The sequence below is a fragment of the Coloeus monedula genome (assembly GCF_965178545.1).
Source record: "Coloeus monedula genome assembly, chromosome: 2".
Classification (NCBI taxonomy): domain Eukaryota; kingdom Metazoa; phylum Chordata; class Aves; order Passeriformes; family Corvidae; genus Coloeus; species Coloeus monedula.
Window position 1 is genome coordinate 7,034,236 of NC_138782.1, and position 21,845 is coordinate 7,056,080.

The window sequence follows — 21,845 nt, forward strand, 5'->3', positions numbered from 1 at the left end:
TTAGAACAAAATTAGTAAAAACTGAAGAATAAATCCTACTGTGTTATTAACTGTGGCATTTAAACTAAAACTCTTCCTTTCCCAAGGAAGTTTCTACAAAGGTAACCACAGAATAAAACTGTTCCCAGCAAAATTTAAATATCTGGTCTTCTAAGAACAAAAAGAAATGAGAAATCTTCAGAAGTCACCCTGACCTATTAGAACAAATATACCTCCAGTTTATAAAGTCCCAGTATCACAAATTGCCAGAAGCCTGGACAATGCATTGGAGGTGCTTTTCCCAGACCTGTACTTTTCCTTGGAGAACTGCAAACACTCTCTATCTGAAACAGGCCACCAAACAGTCTGGAGCTCTGGTTCAACCCAAGGTGTCTGTTCCACATGGATTTCAGTGTGCAAGAGTTTGTACTCTGCCTACTTTGAATTACTATTCTGAACTCTCCTTTCCCCAACCTGTTCAATCTCAAGTTGATCATCACTTCCAAGACCCAAAGACATGAACAATTTCTTAAGTATGGAATGAAAAGAGTTTACAAAACTTGACCCCTCAAAATTGGTTGTATGAAACTAATGCCAAAAATATCCTTTTTCATGATTGAATATATAGCCTGATATAACAAACTCTCAGGGCTTGAATTTCTATTCTCAGCTATCACTGAAAAAAAGTTTAGAAGTGTAAACCAGCACAAATGGGAAACCTTTTACTTCCCAAAGAATTGTTCAGCTAAAATTATTCAGTTTAAAACATATTAATACCAAATAATTTTGAGGATACTTCTGATAAAGCTTTAAGGGAATTAGAGTTGTACTTTTTATTCAAGATTTTTTTTTAAATTCCAAATGTGATTTGATGAGTCAGCTATTCTCTGCAGTCATTTAACAATAAACATTAAACATTACTCAATACCCACAGCAACCACAGTCTAATTTTATTCTTTTTTCTCTTCTCCCCACACAACGGAAAAAAATTCCCTGTAGAAACTATTAGATTTGTGCCAAATTTATGACTCAAAGACAAAGTAAAATAAATAGACGTGTAAAATTAAACAATAAAATGTTATATTGTGAAAACCACAGAAATTTAAGCTGACTGTAAACTTCTTTTATGTACACATTTTAAATATGTTTACATACAGGTGAAAATGTCTGAATGTAAAATGAAACATGAAATGAATGTGCAGGTACACTGTTCTTATTTATACATACCATGCAAGTGTCATTTGTTGCTGTTTTTTTAAAAATATATGTCCACACAAAGCCCATTTGGAAACCTACAGGAGGGAGTATAATCACTATTACACAGGTCCCATGGGTTAGCAAGCATAGTCCCGGAAGTTATATTCTTGCAAAGAGGTGCTTACAGCTTCCTCTGTGACCTGACAGAACCTATCAGATGGCCAGTTTGAATATGGACAATTCTTTAAGCCACTTAAAGTTCTAACCGCCTCCGTGATGCACACTTAAGAACAGGAAACTCGGAGGCAGAGTCTCTCTCTCGTTTCCGGTGCTGGGACAGGTGGCTGCGGGCCCCATGTGGGGGCCAGCGGGCCCGGCCCAGGCCCTGCTCGGGCCAGGCCGGGCCAGGCCATGGCCATCCTGGGGCTGATGGACCCTGTTCCACCCGCAGAACCCCCCAGAGCCCTGCTGTGGGCAGCGGGAGCAGCTTGGCTTCCCCCCCCCCTTCCCCCACTGCGGCCAAGATTCAGCTAAAGCTGCACAGCTGTCTGGCAGAGGTCATGTGACCGACAGTGATAAGCAACATTCCAGCTGCAAGGCCTAGGTGAGATTAACCCTTTTAGTGCTGTGAAGAGCTGAAAACCTGAGGGAAGAGAAAGAGGAGATGCTTAAAGCTGAAATTCTGTTGTAAAGCTATGATGTATCAGAATACCCACTGTAATTTCATGAAGGCATGAAATGGGGGATGGAGCGTTCAACTTGTACTTGTGAGCAAAAGCACCTGTGCTGAGATAGGCAGATGCTGAAGCAGCTGCAATTTGATGAGAAGTTTGAACAGGGAGAGATGGAAGAGGTGAGGACTTTTGCTCCAAATGGGAAAGGAGAAAACCTCAGTTCCTAGAGATGCTCCCAGAGATAGTCCTAAAGATGAAGATGAGGGAGACCCTTTGCTCCCAGGGAAGGGGGAGGGCCTCTGTCCTTCGAGATGAAAATGCTCCCAGAGATGGGTGAAGAGAACTTTTGTTTCTGAACAGCTCAACCTTAAAATTGTACCCCAGTAACTCAAGATTGGACCCTTGAAAGCAGTTGTGGGAAAAGCTGCAAGTCGGGGAAGGGACTCACATGATGCGAGCAGAGAACCAACACAGACGGCTGTCTCGTTGTGATAATTTCTCCATAGCATTGACAAGAGAGACTCCTCTTCCTAAATGGACTGAACAAGGTTATTATGGAAGTGGTAAACAGACTGAACATCTCAAGAGTTGTCTTTTGACATTTGTCAGTGGGAGAAGGGAGAAAGGTGGGGGAGAGAAGAAGACTTCTGAAGGTGCAGTATGATTTTATTTTTTCTTTTTCCCTCTTTTAGGTCTATTAATAAACTTCTTTATATTCTTTCAATATTCTTTATATTCTTTGGTGCCTGCTTTGCTTTTCTCCTAATTCTTATCTCACACAAGGTAAATCGTAATGAGTATTTTGGACCAAACCACTACAACAGGCTAGTCGGGTTTTAGTTACATCAAGCGACAGTGGTGATATTCTGTTAAGAAGCACTGTCCATCCTGGAGCTTTCCAAATCAAGGCATCTTCTAGAGTTTACACAATACCTTTACTTTCTAAAAATGTAACAATGATATATTTTAATGCATTATTCTCTTGCTCAGCCATGGCAGTTTCACCTGAATATTTGCAGATGTTTACGCCCCCATTCCCATCTCCTGTTGTGATCCAGCCAAGCTGTTTCATTCTTTCAACTTTTCCTACAACTTAATTTTTCCATCCCTTTACTCCTTAATTAAATTCATGGTTCACATTGTTGGATGTTCATATTTTAAACAAGAGTCAGGCATCAATATGTTTTAGAACTGCACTAAACATAAAGTACATTATAAAATAAAACATTATGAGCTTCTGAAATGGAAAAAAGAATGGTATTGATTACAGAAGAGTTCTCACTTCCTGTAAACATTTCTATCTCCCTCTCTCTCACAGCCATACACACACTTACTTTAAAGGAAAACCAGAAACAAGAGTTTAATTAAACAACACTAGTCTGAATTCAAATCAGTGAATGAACAGATGGCCAAGCTTCACAGCTGCCAGCAGGCCACTCCAATTAACTGGGACTGGGATCAGGGTAATGTCATGGAAGCTAGATGTTTTGAACCAAACAAGTATCCATAAGTGTGTGTTTGTGACAGTTAAAAATAGCATAAAATTGAAGCACTTCGCACTGTATAAAAGTGGTACCAGGAAAAAGAGAGAAGGCTCCTATTTCAGGCCATCATTAAATCTACTCATCTCCTGTAACTGCACCAGGATGTTCGTCAGTACTCACATAGACTTCAAATCCAGCTGACTTTGCAAAGAACTAAATAAAGTTGTCCTTCTCAGCTTTTCCACAAACAATGTCTAATATTGGACTTATGCTCACTAATTAATATGGTCCCCAATATTTACATATATTCGGTTACATAGGTAAACATTTATTAAATTAAAACCAATACGGTGTCCCTTGTGCAAGAACACCTACTGACACTCCTGCATTCAGTAGAATCCTCCCTTGAGTACCAAAAAGGACATCTGCTATTACTGACATTGAACTTAAGGGTGAACATCTACAGAAATTTTCAACAGTTCAAGACAGACGTGAATACAGAGGAAATAAAAGCAACACAGGATATTCCTGATACTCTTCAGCCTCTATCAACCCCCCCACACACACACACTTCTGCATCATCTAACTCTGCATTGCCCATGGGGTATAGCTGACATTACCTAAATTTCACCTCTCCCTGTACTGAATGCTGATAACTCTGCCCACTGAGCAGTGCGATATACCTTAAATTTGCAACCTGACATAAGCACTTATGAAAAAGTGTTACGAATAGTTTTTCTGATTGAGGCTGTTCATACAACTAGGGGAAGAAAAAAAAAAAAGTAAAAGCAACTCCTACATAACTTCACCTTAAGACTTTTGTGTTCTGCAAGGCATCAAATGAACACAATACTTCTGTGTGTCCAGGACCCTGAGCCTTCCAAAGAGAACAAAAGCTCTCCTAATTCTTACACTGCTTTCACAATTGCTGAATAAATATTTTCTGATACACTTATTCCAGTATTTTGGTTTTCCCTTTTCCCCTTCCCTACAGAAGGAAAAGAGAGATGAAGAACAAATTCACCTAAATACTCATTTGAAATAGTAATTAAAAGTTTTGGAGGGAAATACACTGCATGTAGCATTTTTGTATCCAAATGACCCTCTGGTTATCTTAGTCCTTTACACAAGGCTTCCATTCCCAGAGGTATTCTGCATTTAATACAATACTGGGCTGATAAGCACTTTTTCACAGCAGGACAGGTTCCTTAACATCTAACAAATACAGCACGTCCTTTCAGTGCAATACAAAACAGGATAAAAATTCCCATGGTTGCTAATTAAGTAAAAAGGGCAATATAAGCAACCAACAAGAGATCAATCCATGGATTTAAAGACTATATTGACACACACACACACATATACATGCAAATAAATGACAGAAATTTAGAATATGGTCTGGAAATAATGTTGGTATTTTAAATTTGCAAGCTAATTACAGAGAAAGATAGCAACTTCATTAAATATTTATAAAAGTAGTAAATACCTGAAGTACTCACAGCAGTGGAATAAGGGTTATGAGCTCCTGTATTTTCAGCCCAGCAGCCACAACCATAAAGAGCTGCCTAAGGAAAGAAGCACATTGTTCATAAATTTTAAATGTATGAGATTTTTGGTTTATTCCCTTTCCTTAAAAAAGGAAAAATGAAAATACAAAAACAACCTCAAACCAACAACAGTAACAAAAAAAAAAAATCCAAGTATTAATACAAAAGATAAATAAGAATATCATAACCATATTGTAATTCTACTCCATTTTGCTACATCCTTTTACTATTCTTGAGATCTGAGTGTTTGTCATAGACACAGTATTCTAGCCTAGCTTAACAGAAAATGAGGGTAGAGATAACCCTGTTCATATAAAGTCTCTTTCACTCTGCTATTCAAAAAAAAAAAATCCTAAATACATTTCAAAAGAGAACTGCTTTTTGCACAGTGGCAAATGTCAACCAAAAATACAGCTGTACAGCAATGGAGTATAAATTTCTGCTGCACCTCAAAATTTCCTAACAATAAGGTGACACATCATAAATATATCATTAACAATAATAAATAGAACTGTATATAATTTAAAAACAGTCATAATTATAAATAACATATCATAAATATCTGATGTGTTCTTTTATTACTTTTGTCCCTTCCTCCAATTCACAAGATCATTTAAAAATTAATTAGGACAGCTTCCCTAAATATTGAGAAGAATCTTATTTTAAGACTCTAAGCATTTAAGAGACCATTTGTGGTATTAAGGAGGTATTTAAGCCCAAGAAATTAACTTGTTGATATCTCTGGCAAAAGGTAACTCACCACAGAACAATGTCTTACCTATCACTGTTTTATCACACTGATGGAGGACACTAAGAACACTTGCATACCACTGCAGTGAAAATGCCTTCAGCATTTAACAGGAAGGAAGGGAGAACAGAAGTTTGCTGTCACAGCTCCTGCTTGATACCACACCTGCTTGTGACACTGAACAATCATTCCCAACTGAAAAAAAAAGTACAATAATCACCTGACCAACTCTTCCAGGATGCTTCAGTGCTAAACCTCCACTGGAGACAGCAGCAGCAACATTTCCTTCTTGGTCAACAACAACTGCACCAACTGTATCCAGTGTTCCTGAGTCGTTCTCCTGCAGGACACACAAACAGAAAAAAAACCTAGTAAAAATAGTATATTAAAGTCAGATCATACCTTAGGAGTGTGCAGTGATAGGCCTAGCAACAAAATGGATTTGTTATCATGCACTTGTATCCAGTGTGCTGCTATAAATCTGCCCAAAATGCTCTTTTGCCTCAGACAGGGCTTCATAAAACTTCTCCAGTAACAAGAAGGTAATAAACATCTCAGAACTCATCCAATGCTTAGATCACCTGCTTTTACTCACAGAAGTGCCAAAAGTCATGTTTTCTTAGTGGTTGCCACCTGTCCACTAAGAAATGATTCAGCAACTGATGCCACATCAAAAAGCCTTTCCTAAAAGCCTCAAGATGGCATTTTCAGAGGCTCTGATCTTTAAAGATGTGTGACTAAAAAAAAGAAATTAAAACAAAATTTAAAAAAAACAACCAAAACAAACCCAAAACAAACCAACAACAAAAAAACAAAAGCAAAAAGTAAAACCAAACAAAAAAATTAAAACAAACAAACAAACAAACCACAAAAAAAAGCACACCAAAAAATCAATAAGCAGTTTACCAGGTAAAGAGAAAATACTGATATTATGACCAAGGCAATAAATAAAAGCCTCAAGAAAAATCTCCCCTAGGACAGATTCTTTCTGCCAGACTTGTTCTCAGTTCAGGAATCTTTAGTGGATGAAGCAATTTACTCTTTGCTCCCTGTAACTAGAGGGTAACTAGAAAAGCATCCTTACTTCCATGACTTCTGAGGTAGATTTACTCCCCCAAGTGCATGGATCTTTCTTTATGTCCTTCCCCCCTTCCTTAATACACCACATTAAGTCCCTCTTAGAGAAGGAGCACTTCTCCCCTCTCTGCCCAGGCTTGCCCTAGATTCCCCTCTCTGCAGAACCCAGGACAAGGCGCTCAGACCTCATGCTCCACCACACACACAGCATGCAGTGTACAGAAAATAAAATGAATAAGCAAAATTGGTCCATCATCCATCACATATTCCAGAGATGCACACTGCTGCTGCACAAGCCTCAAGCCTCTTATACAGACTTACCCAGTGAAATAATGCTAAAGGTTATTAAGTTTTTCATATAAATGTGAATTTTCTGGACTAGAATTCAGAGGGAGGAATTAAAAAAATATATACACCCAACTATTCAACTTCAAATTATCAAGTTCCCATCATCAATTAAAATTTCCATGGGCATACTATGTCACTTATCAAGCAGGATTTTTAGTACTGCAATGCTGATGACACTCTGTCCACACTTAATTTAATAGAGAACACTTGGGTTAATTCTGTGTCAGTCTTAAAAGGAAAAACACGCAGTGCAGCACTATCATGTTCTACACTACTTTTCAAGCAACTGGAACTCCTAGGCAGGAGTTTCATCCTTGGCTTTCACCCAGAGAGACAGTAAATTTCTTCTCTGCACCCACACCTAGATGTTCCTTAGCAAGTTCTACACTCAGAAGCTGGCACCAACCATACTTAATATTAAAACAAATGGACAGATGTCCCAACAATAAAGGAGAGTAACTGCTTAAAGACAGAGAGGGGTGAAAAGTTAGAGATCCACGGTTTCAAGTGCACTGGGAAGAGGAGTAAGTTGAAAATCAGAAGAAGGAAGGATCAGGGAGCATAGGAAAAGTAGAAACAAAAGGAGTTTTGACGACAGGAGGGAAGGGGATAAGAAAAGAGCCAGCTCCCTTCCAAGTTGTAAAGATGAAAGAAAATCAAGGAACCCTTTTTTAACATCTCGTATGCAAAAGTACTTTCCAACTCCCAGGACCCCCAGACACACCCTGAGCTAATAGTAACCCAGTTCAAACAATACAATTCAGTAGTTTGAAAAGACCTTAAGCAGCAGAACAGGCTGCTCACTGGAGGTGCAGATTCCCATCTTCAGAGGTTTCCAAGATCAGGCTGGACAAAGCTCTTCCCAACATGAATTCTCTTATGATTTCTATGTAGAGAAGAACTACTAATGATGCAGGTGTTGCTGTCTACCCCCTTCCCCCTTTCATCAAAGGAAATTATACCCACAACAAAAAACTCAATTAATAGACAACTATATGTATAAAAATCAAGCCTGTCGAAGTTAGAAAATACCAGAATTAAGGCCACCTGAACAATCTTAATTCATATTAAATCAAGCATTTAGGGCTCCTAAAATGAACAGAAAAACATGTTAGAGGGACAAGGTTCAGTATGGGTCAGTAAGTTTTTTAGTATCATCTAACAGCTTAGAAAAAATATTTGCAGCCTTCTTTGCAGCATCTGTAAAACTCTCTGCTCAATCTGCCATCCATTTCTACATAGCTCACATGCATAAGTACTTGCCTTCAGTAGCTAAATTACTAACTCCTTTTTTAAAAAGGTATTTTAATCAAAACCCACAAGCACTAACAAGTATACATTGTATGGAAAACTTTCTTCATCATTATTTCACTTCAAAGAAGACCGATTTCCTATCAGTATTTGTTGTTAATTCAGTGGTGCTCTGTTTCCTTTGACTTACTTTATTTTTAAATGGGGCAACTTAGAGGCTGGAAATCTTTTCTACGGAAGGCATTGCTAAGGGAAGGTTAAGTTGGCCCACACAACCTTCTTCAGGAAATCTGTATCACTGAAGCAAAGGAATTCTGTGTTTTTCTTCTTGGTAATATAAATTTGGTGTCAGGGGGGCAGTTTGTGATAAGAGTCACTGATATATAGGTGATGCTGTATTTATCCTTACTCAGCAAACTGAAAACCAGTGATGACCAGTTCTAATCCATATCCAATGGGAAAAATACATTGTCAGTATCTCTGTGTATGTGAACTGTACTGACAGTGATTTCCAGTAAATAAAGAGCTCATCGCAATTTAACAAAGGACCTTCCTGTAATCTCCCTACAGAAAAGCATCATGTGCCTGAGGAGCCACAGCAAGACTACACCTGCTAAAAGACTTTCAGTGTCACACATTTCATCTCTTCAAATCATATGAATATTGAAAAATAGAGGATTCTGTCCAGTTAGTATCAGGACAATAAAAACAAGTATGTTAAACACTACAATTCACAAAGTCTAAAACAAGCCCAAACTTTATACAGGTCCTACAGGGACTAAACAAGATCCAGCTTGCTTGTCCTTATCTTTCTGTTGATTAATTTAGCTACTTAAATTTTAAAATTTTGCAGGTTCCAAAGGAAACTTGGTGATATCTGTTACCGAAGTCTGTATCTGACTTCAGCTAGGAATTTATACTTGTCCACAGCAAAAGCAGTTTGGCATTTTAACAATGTAGTATTACAATCTAAATGTAATCTATTATGTAGTTAATATTTTGCATGGAAACAACTGAAAGTCAGTCCTCACATTATTTAATTTGCACCTTGCAACAGGAAAGGAAATTAATTTATTAAACCATAGTCCAAATAATCAAAATTTTGCTAAGAGCTTGTACAGAAAACAGGAAGAAGTTCATCTGCACAAATGCAGAGTTCTATCAGGCATTTTTTAAAACCCCTCCTTCCCTCATGCACATGAAAAAATTGTAAATATTCATCACTACAAGCCCCTAAGGAAGCAATTAGCAGTTTAGGAGAGCTCTACCCAGTGCCCACTGAAAGATTCTACACACAAGGCCTTTTCCCTCTCCACTTGAGATGGTTCTGAAATGCCATGAAAAGTAATTACCACTAATTCTCATCTCTGAGTATAACTGACAAAATACAAAATTAATCAGATTGAAACAATTAACATTTATATGCTATTACCCAGCTATCTAATTATACAAAGCTCGATGAACAATCCCAGCCTTCCCAGTTTAACAGTTGTTTGGTGTGTAAAAAAGAACATTTTGTTTGATCTTCATGTGCAAGATGAGGAAATTATTCCATACTGTATTTCCACAGAAAATTTTTGTTTTGTTTTTGCTTTAACTAGAATGGATGAAAATCATTTAGGTGTCTTTTCCCATATTAAATGGATTTTGAAGTATAGTTTTGAAATCTTTAAGGTATTATTACCAAAGACCACTTCCACACAAATGTGGGATGGAAAATTTATTACTTTAAGGAAATTTCCAAACTGAAAGACTAAATAAGACAGATACTAGGATGGCCATAGTTGACTGCTACACTTACAATTACCCAAACATAGACAAAAATATTTTCTAAATATGTTCAATCTTAATACAGTAACTGAGGAACATGGAACTTGATTCCACACATAGAATTCCAACTGGTGTACACATATGGGGGTACCTATGTTAAACTAGATAAAATCCAAGCCAGTTTTAATAAAACTCAAACTAAATAATGTTATTTATGGAGCTAAATACCTAGACTATAAAATACCAACTTATAAACACTAATCAATTAAAAAAAAATAATGGGTACTGGGGATTCTTAGTTTCACTTATTCAAATCAAGAAGAGGACAACTTTTTACAGATATGCTGAGATCACTTGTAAAAGTTTGTAATAGCAGAAGACAAATTAAAATTAGGGCTTCTAGCCAAACTATGCTAAGCTATTTTCAATGCCAATTTCCTCTGGTAAAAGACAGACTAACAGTAAGCAGACAAATGTTTACTTCTGATATTTACTGGTGCTTGAGGGGAGAATTTGAGAATGGCATCTGGCTGAATGAACACATCATAGTCACCCCCCAGGAGTATGTTTAGTTAATTTTGTTTGTGTGTGAATTATTTCTTAGCTATGTAAATCAGTAAGACTCTACAACTTAAAATAGACTGAAGTTTTACACCTTCAAAATTTGGTGAAGTTATTCATGGATCTCCCTGTGTGCAAACCCTCTGCAAATCCCACACTGGGTGAACAATGAAAAATATAGCAAAGAGAAAACTCCATTTACTCAGGTAATAAAAGTCCTTTAGTAAGTTACACTGCCACGTTTTTCCATACAAACTTAGACAAATTTAAACAGCCTGATTCTTTTTGAGGTTGCTATAATTACATTTTTATTGAAAACTAATTTTTAAGCTTGTATTTTTCTTTTTAGCTTTTAGACATTTATCAGTAGCTCAGACTTCCAAGTAATTTCAGTCTGTTTTGGTCTGCAATACTATCTCTTCACACTGGTCTACTAGTACTGGTCCCATTCAACCTCACCTTTGCTAACATCCTTTCTACCTTGCTCTCCCCACAGCATGCAGCACTGGCAACAGAGGCACATAAGCTGAGCTGCAGCACTGAGTTGAAGTGGGTGAGTCAAACCAGACAATAAACCAGTTCTGAAGTCCTGCTGAAAGGAATGGTCTGCAGCTCCAGAAAAGCTGATACAAAAGTTACATAAGTATTTATCACTTAAAATAACTTTGACAAGAAGATTAAATTCTAATTATTCAAGTATTTAAATGGTTTTAAACCAATTATTTGAAAACCTTTTATGAGAGCACAGCTTTGACAGTGTGAGTTTTAGGGCAACAAATCACATGCCTCATCCTTGCTCAATGGCCCTTTTCTACTAGCCTGGGGAGAAATGTTCAACTTCTTTTTTTCTGTAAGAATTTGATTTTGCATTTCTATTTCATTTTGAAAAATTACTTTGAAAACCTTACTTCCTGTAAGGCTGCAATTATCTTCCACTCTTTGGATAGCATGAGAATTCCATATTGAGAGCATGGGTTGGTATTCACCCCTGCTCCATGGACAGGATGTGCCCTGACAGCTCACAAAACCAGCGTGTTGCTACTGGATTACTTACCAGGGAGAAGAGCTCTATTTGATCACCTCCTTTACCTACCACCACTGGCCTTTGGGGATCTCCCACAAGCGCTGCACAGGACTCTGGAGCCCTTGAAATTTCAAATTGCAGGTCGGTAAGCTCATGCATTGGCATATGTTTCAAGCATTGACTTGCCCCTTATTACGTGACCAGCAATACTGCACAGAGACCCCTCCTCCCTTAGGTACACTTTCACACTCAGTTTCACAAGGAGGTAACTGAAGTCCTGTGAACAGGAAAAGTTCCGAAATGAACAACTAACTTCCATGGCTCCCCCATCCTTAATTTCTTCACAGGTCTTAGCTCCTTGAAAAAAACAAAAATTAGCACCTTGCTAGACAAAACTTCTTATCTAAGAACACAGAAGTAAATTGCCTAATTTATCACTGTTTGTGTTTGCAGACTACAGAGAATATACTTTTTCTAACAATTCTCTGGGATTTATACCTTATTTATATCAATATATGTAACTACACAGTGGTCAGACAGCTTAGCAAAGCAAAGAGAAATGGCCAATCCAAAGGTCCCAAATAAAGCACAGGCATCTAATTTAATGAGCTATACTTTGATATTCAACAGTAAGCACAAATACTGTGAATGACATTCTCATAGGTAACAAAAGCTCTACATTCAAAACTAAGAATGAGGGGAACAGAGGGAATCCTGGTAGTTTTGTAGCACAAGTAATATGGGCCAGGTCAATGCCAGATGCATGCACAGATGCACATGTTTACCTACCTGATATTTCAAATTTCACCAATTCCAGTTCCATAATGCAGTGTGCTCAGGAAACATTAAAAAGTGGGAAACAGTGACAGAGATCCCAAGCTGAAGAAAATGTTTTGGTAAATAATTATCTGTTTGTGTTTACATTTGTCATATTTCCAGTTCAAAATGAACAAAATATTTTTCTTAGCACAAACAAGATATAAAGTGATGGTTTGGTTTTCCAATAGCAAGGCAGAAAGTTTTAACTGCACTAAGTTATCATTATATCATCTAAACATATTAAGATGGACAAAGAGAACAGGCTTCTGAGCCTACATCAGTCTTATCATATAAGACATGAAATTTATTAGCAATCAGCTGTAAGTTTAGGGTGACAGAAGAATTTGAAACAAGAGCTAACCTTTTCATTTGATTGTCTTCTTTTCTTTAGTTGAATGAGATCTGTTTCCACCTTTTCGGCCAACTCCAGCTTCCTCTTGTTCCTCTTAAAAGCTGCTAAACTAAACCCTATAAAAATAGTTCAAAAGCATGTAACTAAGTAAAATTTACTTAATTTAAACAAATATTGATAAGTTGACATTTTGAAGGACACATCCCCCACTTCTTTACTGATGCAAAAAGCATCAGTAAAAAGCCAAAAACTAAGTATTCAAGTTTCAGTACAAGATGTGCACATCGTTTCCTATGTTAAAAAGTTCTACGATTGTTCAGCAACGGTGATGAGTAAAATATCTGGTAGAAACACATTGTGAACACATGGAAGCTGGTCTAAATATCTTTGGCAAAGAAGCAGCACTGCACAGAAGAGTACAGAATAAGTAGCTTGTGTTAAATTGGTTTTGACTGCCGACAAGTAAATAGATACCATGTGAGCTCATTTTGATAGCCATAAAATTAGGCTACTATTTTATTACCTTAATCACATATCTGTATGTTTACCCATATATTTAAAGCCACACACAAGTCCAGCAGTAGTTTCTGCTTCATAACCCAACATAGTCTAAAGACCACCTAGATCTCAAGCAGCCAAACATCTACTTTCCACATCTAAGCCCCACATTCAGAAAGGAAGCACTCACTAAAGTGGACTAAAAGACAAAATTCTTATGCTTAAAAGTCTAAAATAACATGTTCCCATTTTAGAACTTCCAGTTCACGAACAAATTGCAGATATTGACATATTTAGTTTAAATTAGTTTTGACTCAGTATCATCCCCAGGCTGTTTTAGCATCCTCTGTAAAATGTAAAGAGGTGGTGAGAAAATGTCTTTTGTCACTTGTTTAACCACACCAAATCAAGCAATTGGGAGAATAGACAAATTTGAATTTTTTACTGACACAAGTCACAAACTCAATGGAACCTAAAAAGCATAGATTTTTCTATAACTTCAAAAAAAGAAATTTAAATTAAATTCTGAATATAGCTACATCACTATTATTCAGAAGACTGGAACAGCTGCATGAAGTCTAGTAATAAACTCAATATTGTAGAGCCCATGGAACACAGAGCTTTCATTTACAATTCCCACAAGGTACACAGACAGTCAGCATTTTACTTTGAAACTTCTCCATGCAGGTGTCTTTTAATCATGTTTTTAAGTATATAAAACTGCACCTTAAACTACACACAGTTAGTTATTCAAGTATGTAACTCAAAAAGTAATGAGAAAGCTAGCATTTCTCTCCAAAAACCTAATGAATACCAGTTTTTAAAAAATGCAAACACATATTAATCTGCCATCACCAAGAAAGGAATTCCTTCTACTATATAGGGTTGATTAAGGCAGCTACTTAGGACAACACATTTCTGTGTTTGAAATGAGGACCTGAACGGGTTCCTCACTTCAGAATCAAATGTTCAGAGTGTCCTGAAACCTTCTGCAGTATTTCCATGTTCACCAGTTCAAATACATGCACAAAGATCACATCAAACATAGAGAAAACATGGACTAGTTCCAAGCTGCCCTGCCAGCTGCACAGAGTGCTGCTATATGGCCTCTCAGCATCTCCATTCCACCTATACCTTGGTAGCATATTTATCCTGCCATTTTTCCACAACACACAAAATTCTCCAAGCTTGAGAGATATTTCATTCACTCAAGACTGCAGTCCCTAGCTAAGCAATTTTCAGAGGTTACCCTGTGCTTTAAGACTGTCTTTTCAAAACAAGAAAAAACCTGAAGATTTAGTCTGAATGCTCTGTTAACATGAACAATTTCCCTGCATTGTTAATTAAAAGTGCTATTGGTAAGTTGTGAAATACAGGGCAGAAAACATGTCATTATTAACAAAGACATACAGATACCTTGGGCCATGTCAGACAGACAGATGAAGGCAGCTTTCTAGTAACATCTAATGATGTAGGTTGGAAGGGATATTAGGAGGTTGTGTAGGCCAACCTCCTAAAAAAACCAAATTCAATTTAAAAGGACTTGTCCAGTTGTGAATATTTTCAATGATGGAGATTTCAGAGCTCCTCTGGGCCTCTGCTTCAATGTTTGATCAACCTCAGGTTTAAATAAATAAGGTATTAATTCATACTCTCCAGTTTTGTTCAGTGTACCACAAAACATCATACCTTTCCATACTGTGAGGGAATGTCAGTCTAGTCAGACATTCCCTAAAAGGGAAATTCTTGTGCTCAGGCTACGTTCAGCTTCAGAATAGTTACCAGGATTAACTTTAACCTGAAAGGTGAAGATTTTGTTTTAGCAAGGACTGATGAATAACAGCCTTTCATTATTTAAGGAAAATAATTACTAGCTGTAATTATCAATTCCTCTTAGCAGGACAAGCCAGATAATACCTCCAAAATGACCAAATAACCATGAAATAAAGGACCAGGTTACAACTCAAAATCTGGCAATTTTCTCCTTTGATAGCTTTATGCCCAACTTCAGTTAAAAATAAAGTGTCTTGAATCTTAACTTTGATTTTTTTTTTCCTCCTCAGAATAAGGGAATAAAGACTAAAGCAAGTGAAAGGCTGCCTGCCCTCAGTTTATTCCTGCCTTTGTGATGTTCTATCTACATAAAACCACTATGAATGCCATTAAAATGAGCAGTACTCTCATTGCTTCATCTTGGTCTCCTAGTGACAAAAGAAACTGAAAAACACAAGTGAGCTTCAAACTACACATATGAAAGACGAAATTAGAGTTTTCTGAAAACAACCTCTAAGTTTGGTCCTTGACAAAGAACATATTAAAACATTAAATTAAAACATTAAATTAAAACATTTCACAAACTAAAATACAATCCAGCATTCAAATGTGCTTGGTTAACAACACACACACAACATGGAAAAACAACCCACAGAAAATTTATTTTGAAAATAAGCACTATAGGCAGAAAAAAAACACCTATAAACAATTTGAGTTCATAGTTCACACTAAATCTAAAACAAAACCCAAACTTTGCGGTGCAAGGACACAAAGAAATTTCATTTGTCCTTAATGACAGTATAAAAACCACTCTCACCTTCTCCAACAAGACATTGTATTACAAGCTTGAGAAAAGGAAAAGGGTCACAACACAGTGTTGAAGACAGGCATGTCTTCCTAAAACAAATGCATCAGCATGATGGTGCCTGGGTCAAGGTGAAAGGGAAGTAAGAGAGGCAGAGCTTACTGACTGGGGAGGAAGCTAGAAAGAGAGGTAAGAGAGCTGATGGAACTTTAGCTTGAAAAATTTTTGGATCACAGCCCAGAGGTATTGTTGTTGAAATCTATGGAAAGGTATTTAGCAAAACATCCTTTGATTTCATTCAAGAATTTAAAAGTTTAGATGTAATTCCAACAAGTGCTTTCAGATAAAATCCGTGGCAATTACTACCCTACCCAGTAACTGCATATACACTCCGTATCATGCTTACAAGAATTGAGAATTGAGTCTTGGGAGCCACAGAGTACAACCAGCCCATCTGTTCTGCTCCCTCATTTATGCACCTACTGGCATAAATAAAACCTCCTCAGAGCTTTACAAAATGACTGTTCATGTTTAAACGCCACTCTCAGGCCTCATCCAGACTAAAGACTTAATGACTGACAACAGTGGCACATCAGAACTAAAATATTATAAATAGATCCAACCTCATTTACAGTACTTATCACACGTCCCTGCCTTGCAGCATGGGGTGCCTCTTCTGGAACAAATAATCTTCAAGACCTGGAAACACCTTCCAAATCCTCCACATTCCCCCTTCAACCCCTGAGGTACCAACAGGAGCAGTCCACGTGTACTCTGCAATTTGGGTGTAACTGTGCCAGACAGTGGAAGCACTGGTGCAATACTTGGTCAGGGCACAGTTGAGACAAGTGTAGGGGTTTGCCTGGGAGAAGGTTCAGTGTCTGAGCACAGAACAGGAAGTAGCTCCTCCTCAACACCAGTCGCCTGCAGGAGAGGTTGGCATTAGTGGATGTGGTACCAGAACATGCACTTGATAATATTTATCTGTAAATGCAGAAGAAAAATCTCACAGGCTCATCTTGTTCAAAACTAAGACTGCTGTAGATGTTCAAAAGGTTCTGATGTTCCTGGATACCCTAATGAGAAAGGGCCACAAGACCTTCATTACATAATTAGCACAAGATTAATCTCCTAAACAATTACTGCTAGACAATAAATACACCTTTTTTACAGGTTTTTTTCATTGTTATCACCACCTAACAAAGAGATCAGAAAGTAATTTTCAGCAAGCAGGTCAGTGGAAGAGATTCATCTGTGTGCCACTTGTTTGCCATAAAACTTCCACATAATTTACTCATCTCCTGTACTCTGATCATTCCCTTAACTCATTTAACCATTATACTATGTACACGTAAAAATTTAATCAAAAATCTTGACAGTTCTATTAGACAATGATACAATGACTAAGTAAATGAAAGACAACTGTATTCCCCATTCTACATAGTTCTTCAGAACTTTTTCTTAGTCATCTTTCATAGCCCATTAGAAATGATTCAAAGAGCAGAGGCAAATGAAAAGCAGACTTGTCCTATACATGGAGTCCTTGAAACTACTGAATCGTACATACAGACCTAAGTACAACATTAAGACACCATTTCATTTTTTAAATAATGGTACAATTGATACATATCTACTTGTTAATTCTAGCCCTGTGTACTTTAAACAGGCCTGCAGCTGACAGGCTGTTTATTAGAATACACTATAATTTCTTGCCCAAAGTTAATGCAAAACATTTTTACTACAAATGGGAAAAGCATGTTTCCTTAAAATCCCCATGCTTTTATAAGCCACATCTATTCCCTTATTTATTTTCAGCAAGGTAGAAAATTTAGAAAATGGCTCTGTGAACAACTATATTTTCAAACAGAGGTAGGAAATACATATTTTTAGCACCACTAAATGACAAATCAAGTTCAGGACAATATTCAAACCTTCCTGGTTACAGTGGTGGAACAGCAGGCTGGGAGACAAACACCAAATACAAATTTTCTATCGCACACATTACAAATTATTATGCAGCTAAACATTATGCAACCTGTAAGTGGTTCAGCAATCCTTGTTTAAAATCAAACTATAAATTGAAAATACTAAGAAAACTCCAAGAGTATTTTTAAATGTTTGAAATAGAGCTAGAGCTCTGACCAATCATATAGCACCCCCTGGCAGACAGTGCTTAGAGTCAGCTGGCAGAAGCTTTCTGCATTTTATCTTTCTATTCCATATTAAAAGAGAATGCAACTATTGGAGAAGAGAATTAAAAAGGAATATACTAGCAAATTAGTTAACCCACAGGAATTCAAATGATCTTGTGAAGAGTTCTGTTGAGCAGTTGCTAAAATAAATGACACAAATGAAAACAGATGAAAATAAATTTCTTTTTAACAAAGCTATTTTAAAGGACAAATTAATGTCATTTAGGCTTGTGTCAGGACTAAAAGACGACTAGAGATAGCTTCCATGTTGCCACACTTTGACAGAAACAGCAATATGAATGGCGGAAAAGGCACTCGACACAAGCATATTAAAAAAATAACTTCTCTCTCAGAGCACTACTCTATAGATCTGTTCTTTAAAACAAACTCAGGGTAAACTGCTGCTGGACATAGCATTTCTTACTACTTGCTGCAAGAAATCCCTTTTTTTCATCAAGCAGCCTTTCCTGAACCTGGAAGATTTTCATTCAAAGCATCTTCTGGGCACTTTGGCCCAACTTTTTTCTTTTTTTTAGAGCCGTTCTCTTGCCTGCACTCAGCTGTTCCAATTTCAGAACAGCAAGTGTGACCCTACAACACTTATCTCCAAATCCAGGGAGGATTTACATCATGTACTCAGATTAACCAAGCTTTCTAATCGAATCTGCAAAACCCTTGAGTTTCTTTCCAAATCTTTCATTCTCCCCTTAAAAACAAAGAAAACATGGTCTGAGCCACCGCCTGAAATTCATAGCATAGTTCCAGCAATATGGCAAATGTTTCTCTTAATACAATAATAATGAAGTAATGAGAGAACTGGGAGTGAGGTGACATTTGGGGATTTGAAGGAGAGGCAGGCAATACTGGTGGTCAGGGAGACATACAGCATCTCTAGAAATAGCCAGTCTGCACAACACTCATCCAGAAAAGACTCTCCCTCATTAAAGAATCCAAGCAGCCCTAAGATAAACAGGAATTTCCTCGCATGCACAGAGTTAGTTAAAAACCAGTAACAAAGTACAAGAAATGGTCTGTTACAAGTAGAATTTCAAACCAACCCACAGCAACCCTGAGTCTTTTGAACACAATGTGATCTTACTGATGACACTAAGTTATTCAAGGTAACAAGGGAATTTGACTGAAAAAGGATTCTGAGCAGAGACCTGACCATAAGTAGCAGCTTTTATTCAGCAAGTCTCAAAATGATGACAATGAGGAAACTCATCCTTGTGAAGGTTTTTGAAGATGCTCGAAACTAATGTGGGTTCAAAAGGAAACAAAAATTTCATGTCAGAAAATGCCCCTGTTTACTTTCCATGTATGCAGGAATCACTAAGGAGTCATGAATTTAGAGTCTGGAACAATATAAGGGATAGGGGAAGGGAAGCAAATATTTGCTCTGTTCTTACATTCTTCCTTAAGCATCTTATTTGTGGCTACTTTTGAACTGCAGTTAACAAGTACGTGGATACACCGCAGCGGTTTTTGTTCTTATGTAACATCATTCACTGAGGTGCTCCAGTCACTTCCACATAGAGTTACAAGTTTGCTGCATGAGTAGGCGCCTTCCTTCTCTTTCTCTTTGAAAACTTAACACTGCAAGCAAATGCAAGATGCTTGTCTTACACCATGCTATCTTTGTCAAAGATAATTTGCATCTATAATAGGCTAAACTGATCATTTCAGATAGAAGTGTTTTGGTTATTACTAGTGCAGGCACCAATATTGGCAGTCGAGGATGTACCTCAAATTTGCGTTCCATATTTAAAGTGTACTTTCAACATTTGTAAAAGACTGCATTGTACAGTAGTTCAGCATTTCTAAGGTGTAATTACACTCTTAACACTTGGATTACACTTTCAAAGCAATCTCTCTAGCACAGGTAACAAAGTGCTGGGATAAGCCAGTATGGGCTCTGTACTGGCAGGCTCTAGTTTGAGCAGGAATTAATAAATTCAGAGCTTCCTTGCAGACTGTGGGCAATACAGACATTTCAGGTGTTTGGGTATTTTTTAAAACCACCCACTCACTGGAAAGTCACCAGGTTTCTACATACAGTAGAAATCTCATTTCCTCACACACTTGACAAACCAAAGACAACAAAGCAGGTGAGCCTTGACAAAACCTTGATGTAATTCAACAAGTAACATGGTTTAAAACATGCTTCAAGTTTGGTGCTTAGATACTTTGATAGTTCTGAGAGAATTATGGAGTGCGATTGCAAAGCTGATCGTGACCCTTTCTTTGATACTGATCACAGGGAAGCTCCATCCAGGCAAACCAAGCACCCAATCCCCCAGCCTTACTTACAGCAGCTATACCATTATTCTTCTCATTTCAGGTCCAGGAAAAGGGAGACAGACTAAGACAGCTTCAAGAATATCTATTCCATGTGCAGCACAGAGAAACCAAAACGTGCACACAGTTCTCCCTGCCAATACTTACAGCAAGTACATGTCTAAATTTGGATTACAGGTTTTTTGGGGGGAATTTCAGTTTGTTTTTGTGTAAATAAGTTACTAAACATATTTTCCTGATGCTTGGCAATTAATTCAGTGCTTCATTTTACTGAGCTATTCAGAAGTCATGTAATTTCTAGTTAATTGACCCCGAGTTCTCCAAGCAAACTTTACCACAGCAATTGTAGCAAGCCCAATCAAAAAAGTATCTTTTTTTGAAGACTGTTACATTATTTAACAAAACAGCTCACTTCAGATGAGATCTCGTTGAATTTACCTGAAAACATTCTCTTTGATTGTTTCTTAAGCATATCTAACTTTCCTTTCCACGGTAACATTAGATAAATTTATTTTGGCTTCGTACATGTTACCTGTGAGAGAGTTTCCAATTTCTTTACAGTTGTAACAATCCCATGTTGTTACACACAATGTTAAAGGTCATTTTCCAATCCCACTGCCCAGAGGTCAATGCAGTACAAGACTTACTTTGCCATGGACTGGGATAGAAATCAGCATACCATTTTCTGGAACTGATTTTTCAGGTTTTTGTTTACTCTTGCATTGTTTTTTTCAAAGGAAAACATCAGATATACTGATATATATTAATGATTATACTACAAAATTAACTTGTCAGTCCTGGTTGTTCCAACTCTTTTAATGCAAATTATTTTGCTAAATAGAAGTATGCTGAATGTACTGTGGAGACAAAAAGCAATCAGTGGTCTTTTGGAGCAGGATTGTGAAAATACATTGGCTGTGATTATTATTCTGATGTTTCTCCAATGTAAATTCATAGTATGGATTAGGCAAAGCAAACTAACAATGGTCATCCCTATTTTTAAACTGTAATGTGCGGATTTGCTCTGGCGGGGTACATTGTAGCTAGCAAATGTATCATCTGACAATTAATGTCACAACCTAATCATCTCTGTCACAATACAAACACACTGGTACTAGAAACAGTTGAAACCTCTGCATGCAAACAGAATTAGTCAAGGCACCTTCTTCCTGAAGTGTCTCCTGCATGTAAGTAGCAACTACTGCCCTAAAAAGAAAAACAAACAAACAAACAAAAAAGAAATGCAACCCACACACCCCAAAAAGAGGTCAAAGCTTTAAGTGTTTTCACTCTTTCTAGAGCCACAGAAATAAAGGTGTTCTGCTCAACTCAGCACAACAGTTGTTCTGTGAATGCTGTTTTGGACAGCAGATGGATAGAGCAAAAGTTTTAGTCATGTGGAGCTAGAGGTCAAAACTTTCTGCTCAAAATGTGTTATGAGTATGTAG

At 37.3% G+C, this 21,845-nt stretch overlaps 1 protein-coding gene across 1 annotated transcript in view; it reads right to left on the minus strand.

Moving 5' to 3' along the window:
* Positions 1 to 21,845, minus strand: part of TASP1 (taspase 1) — a gene marked incomplete at its 5' end in the record, with an annotated part of 79,256 nt that overhangs the window by 38,199 nt on the left and 19,212 nt on the right. Inside the window, 3 exons of the mRNA XM_082302403.1 lie at positions 4,821 to 4,899; positions 5,850 to 5,969; positions 12,841 to 12,947. Coding sequence (XP_082158529.1) covers positions 4,821 to 4,899; positions 5,850 to 5,969; positions 12,841 to 12,947 — 306 coding nt within the window. The remainder of the gene's footprint in view (positions 1 to 4,820; positions 4,900 to 5,849; positions 5,970 to 12,840; positions 12,948 to 21,845) is intronic.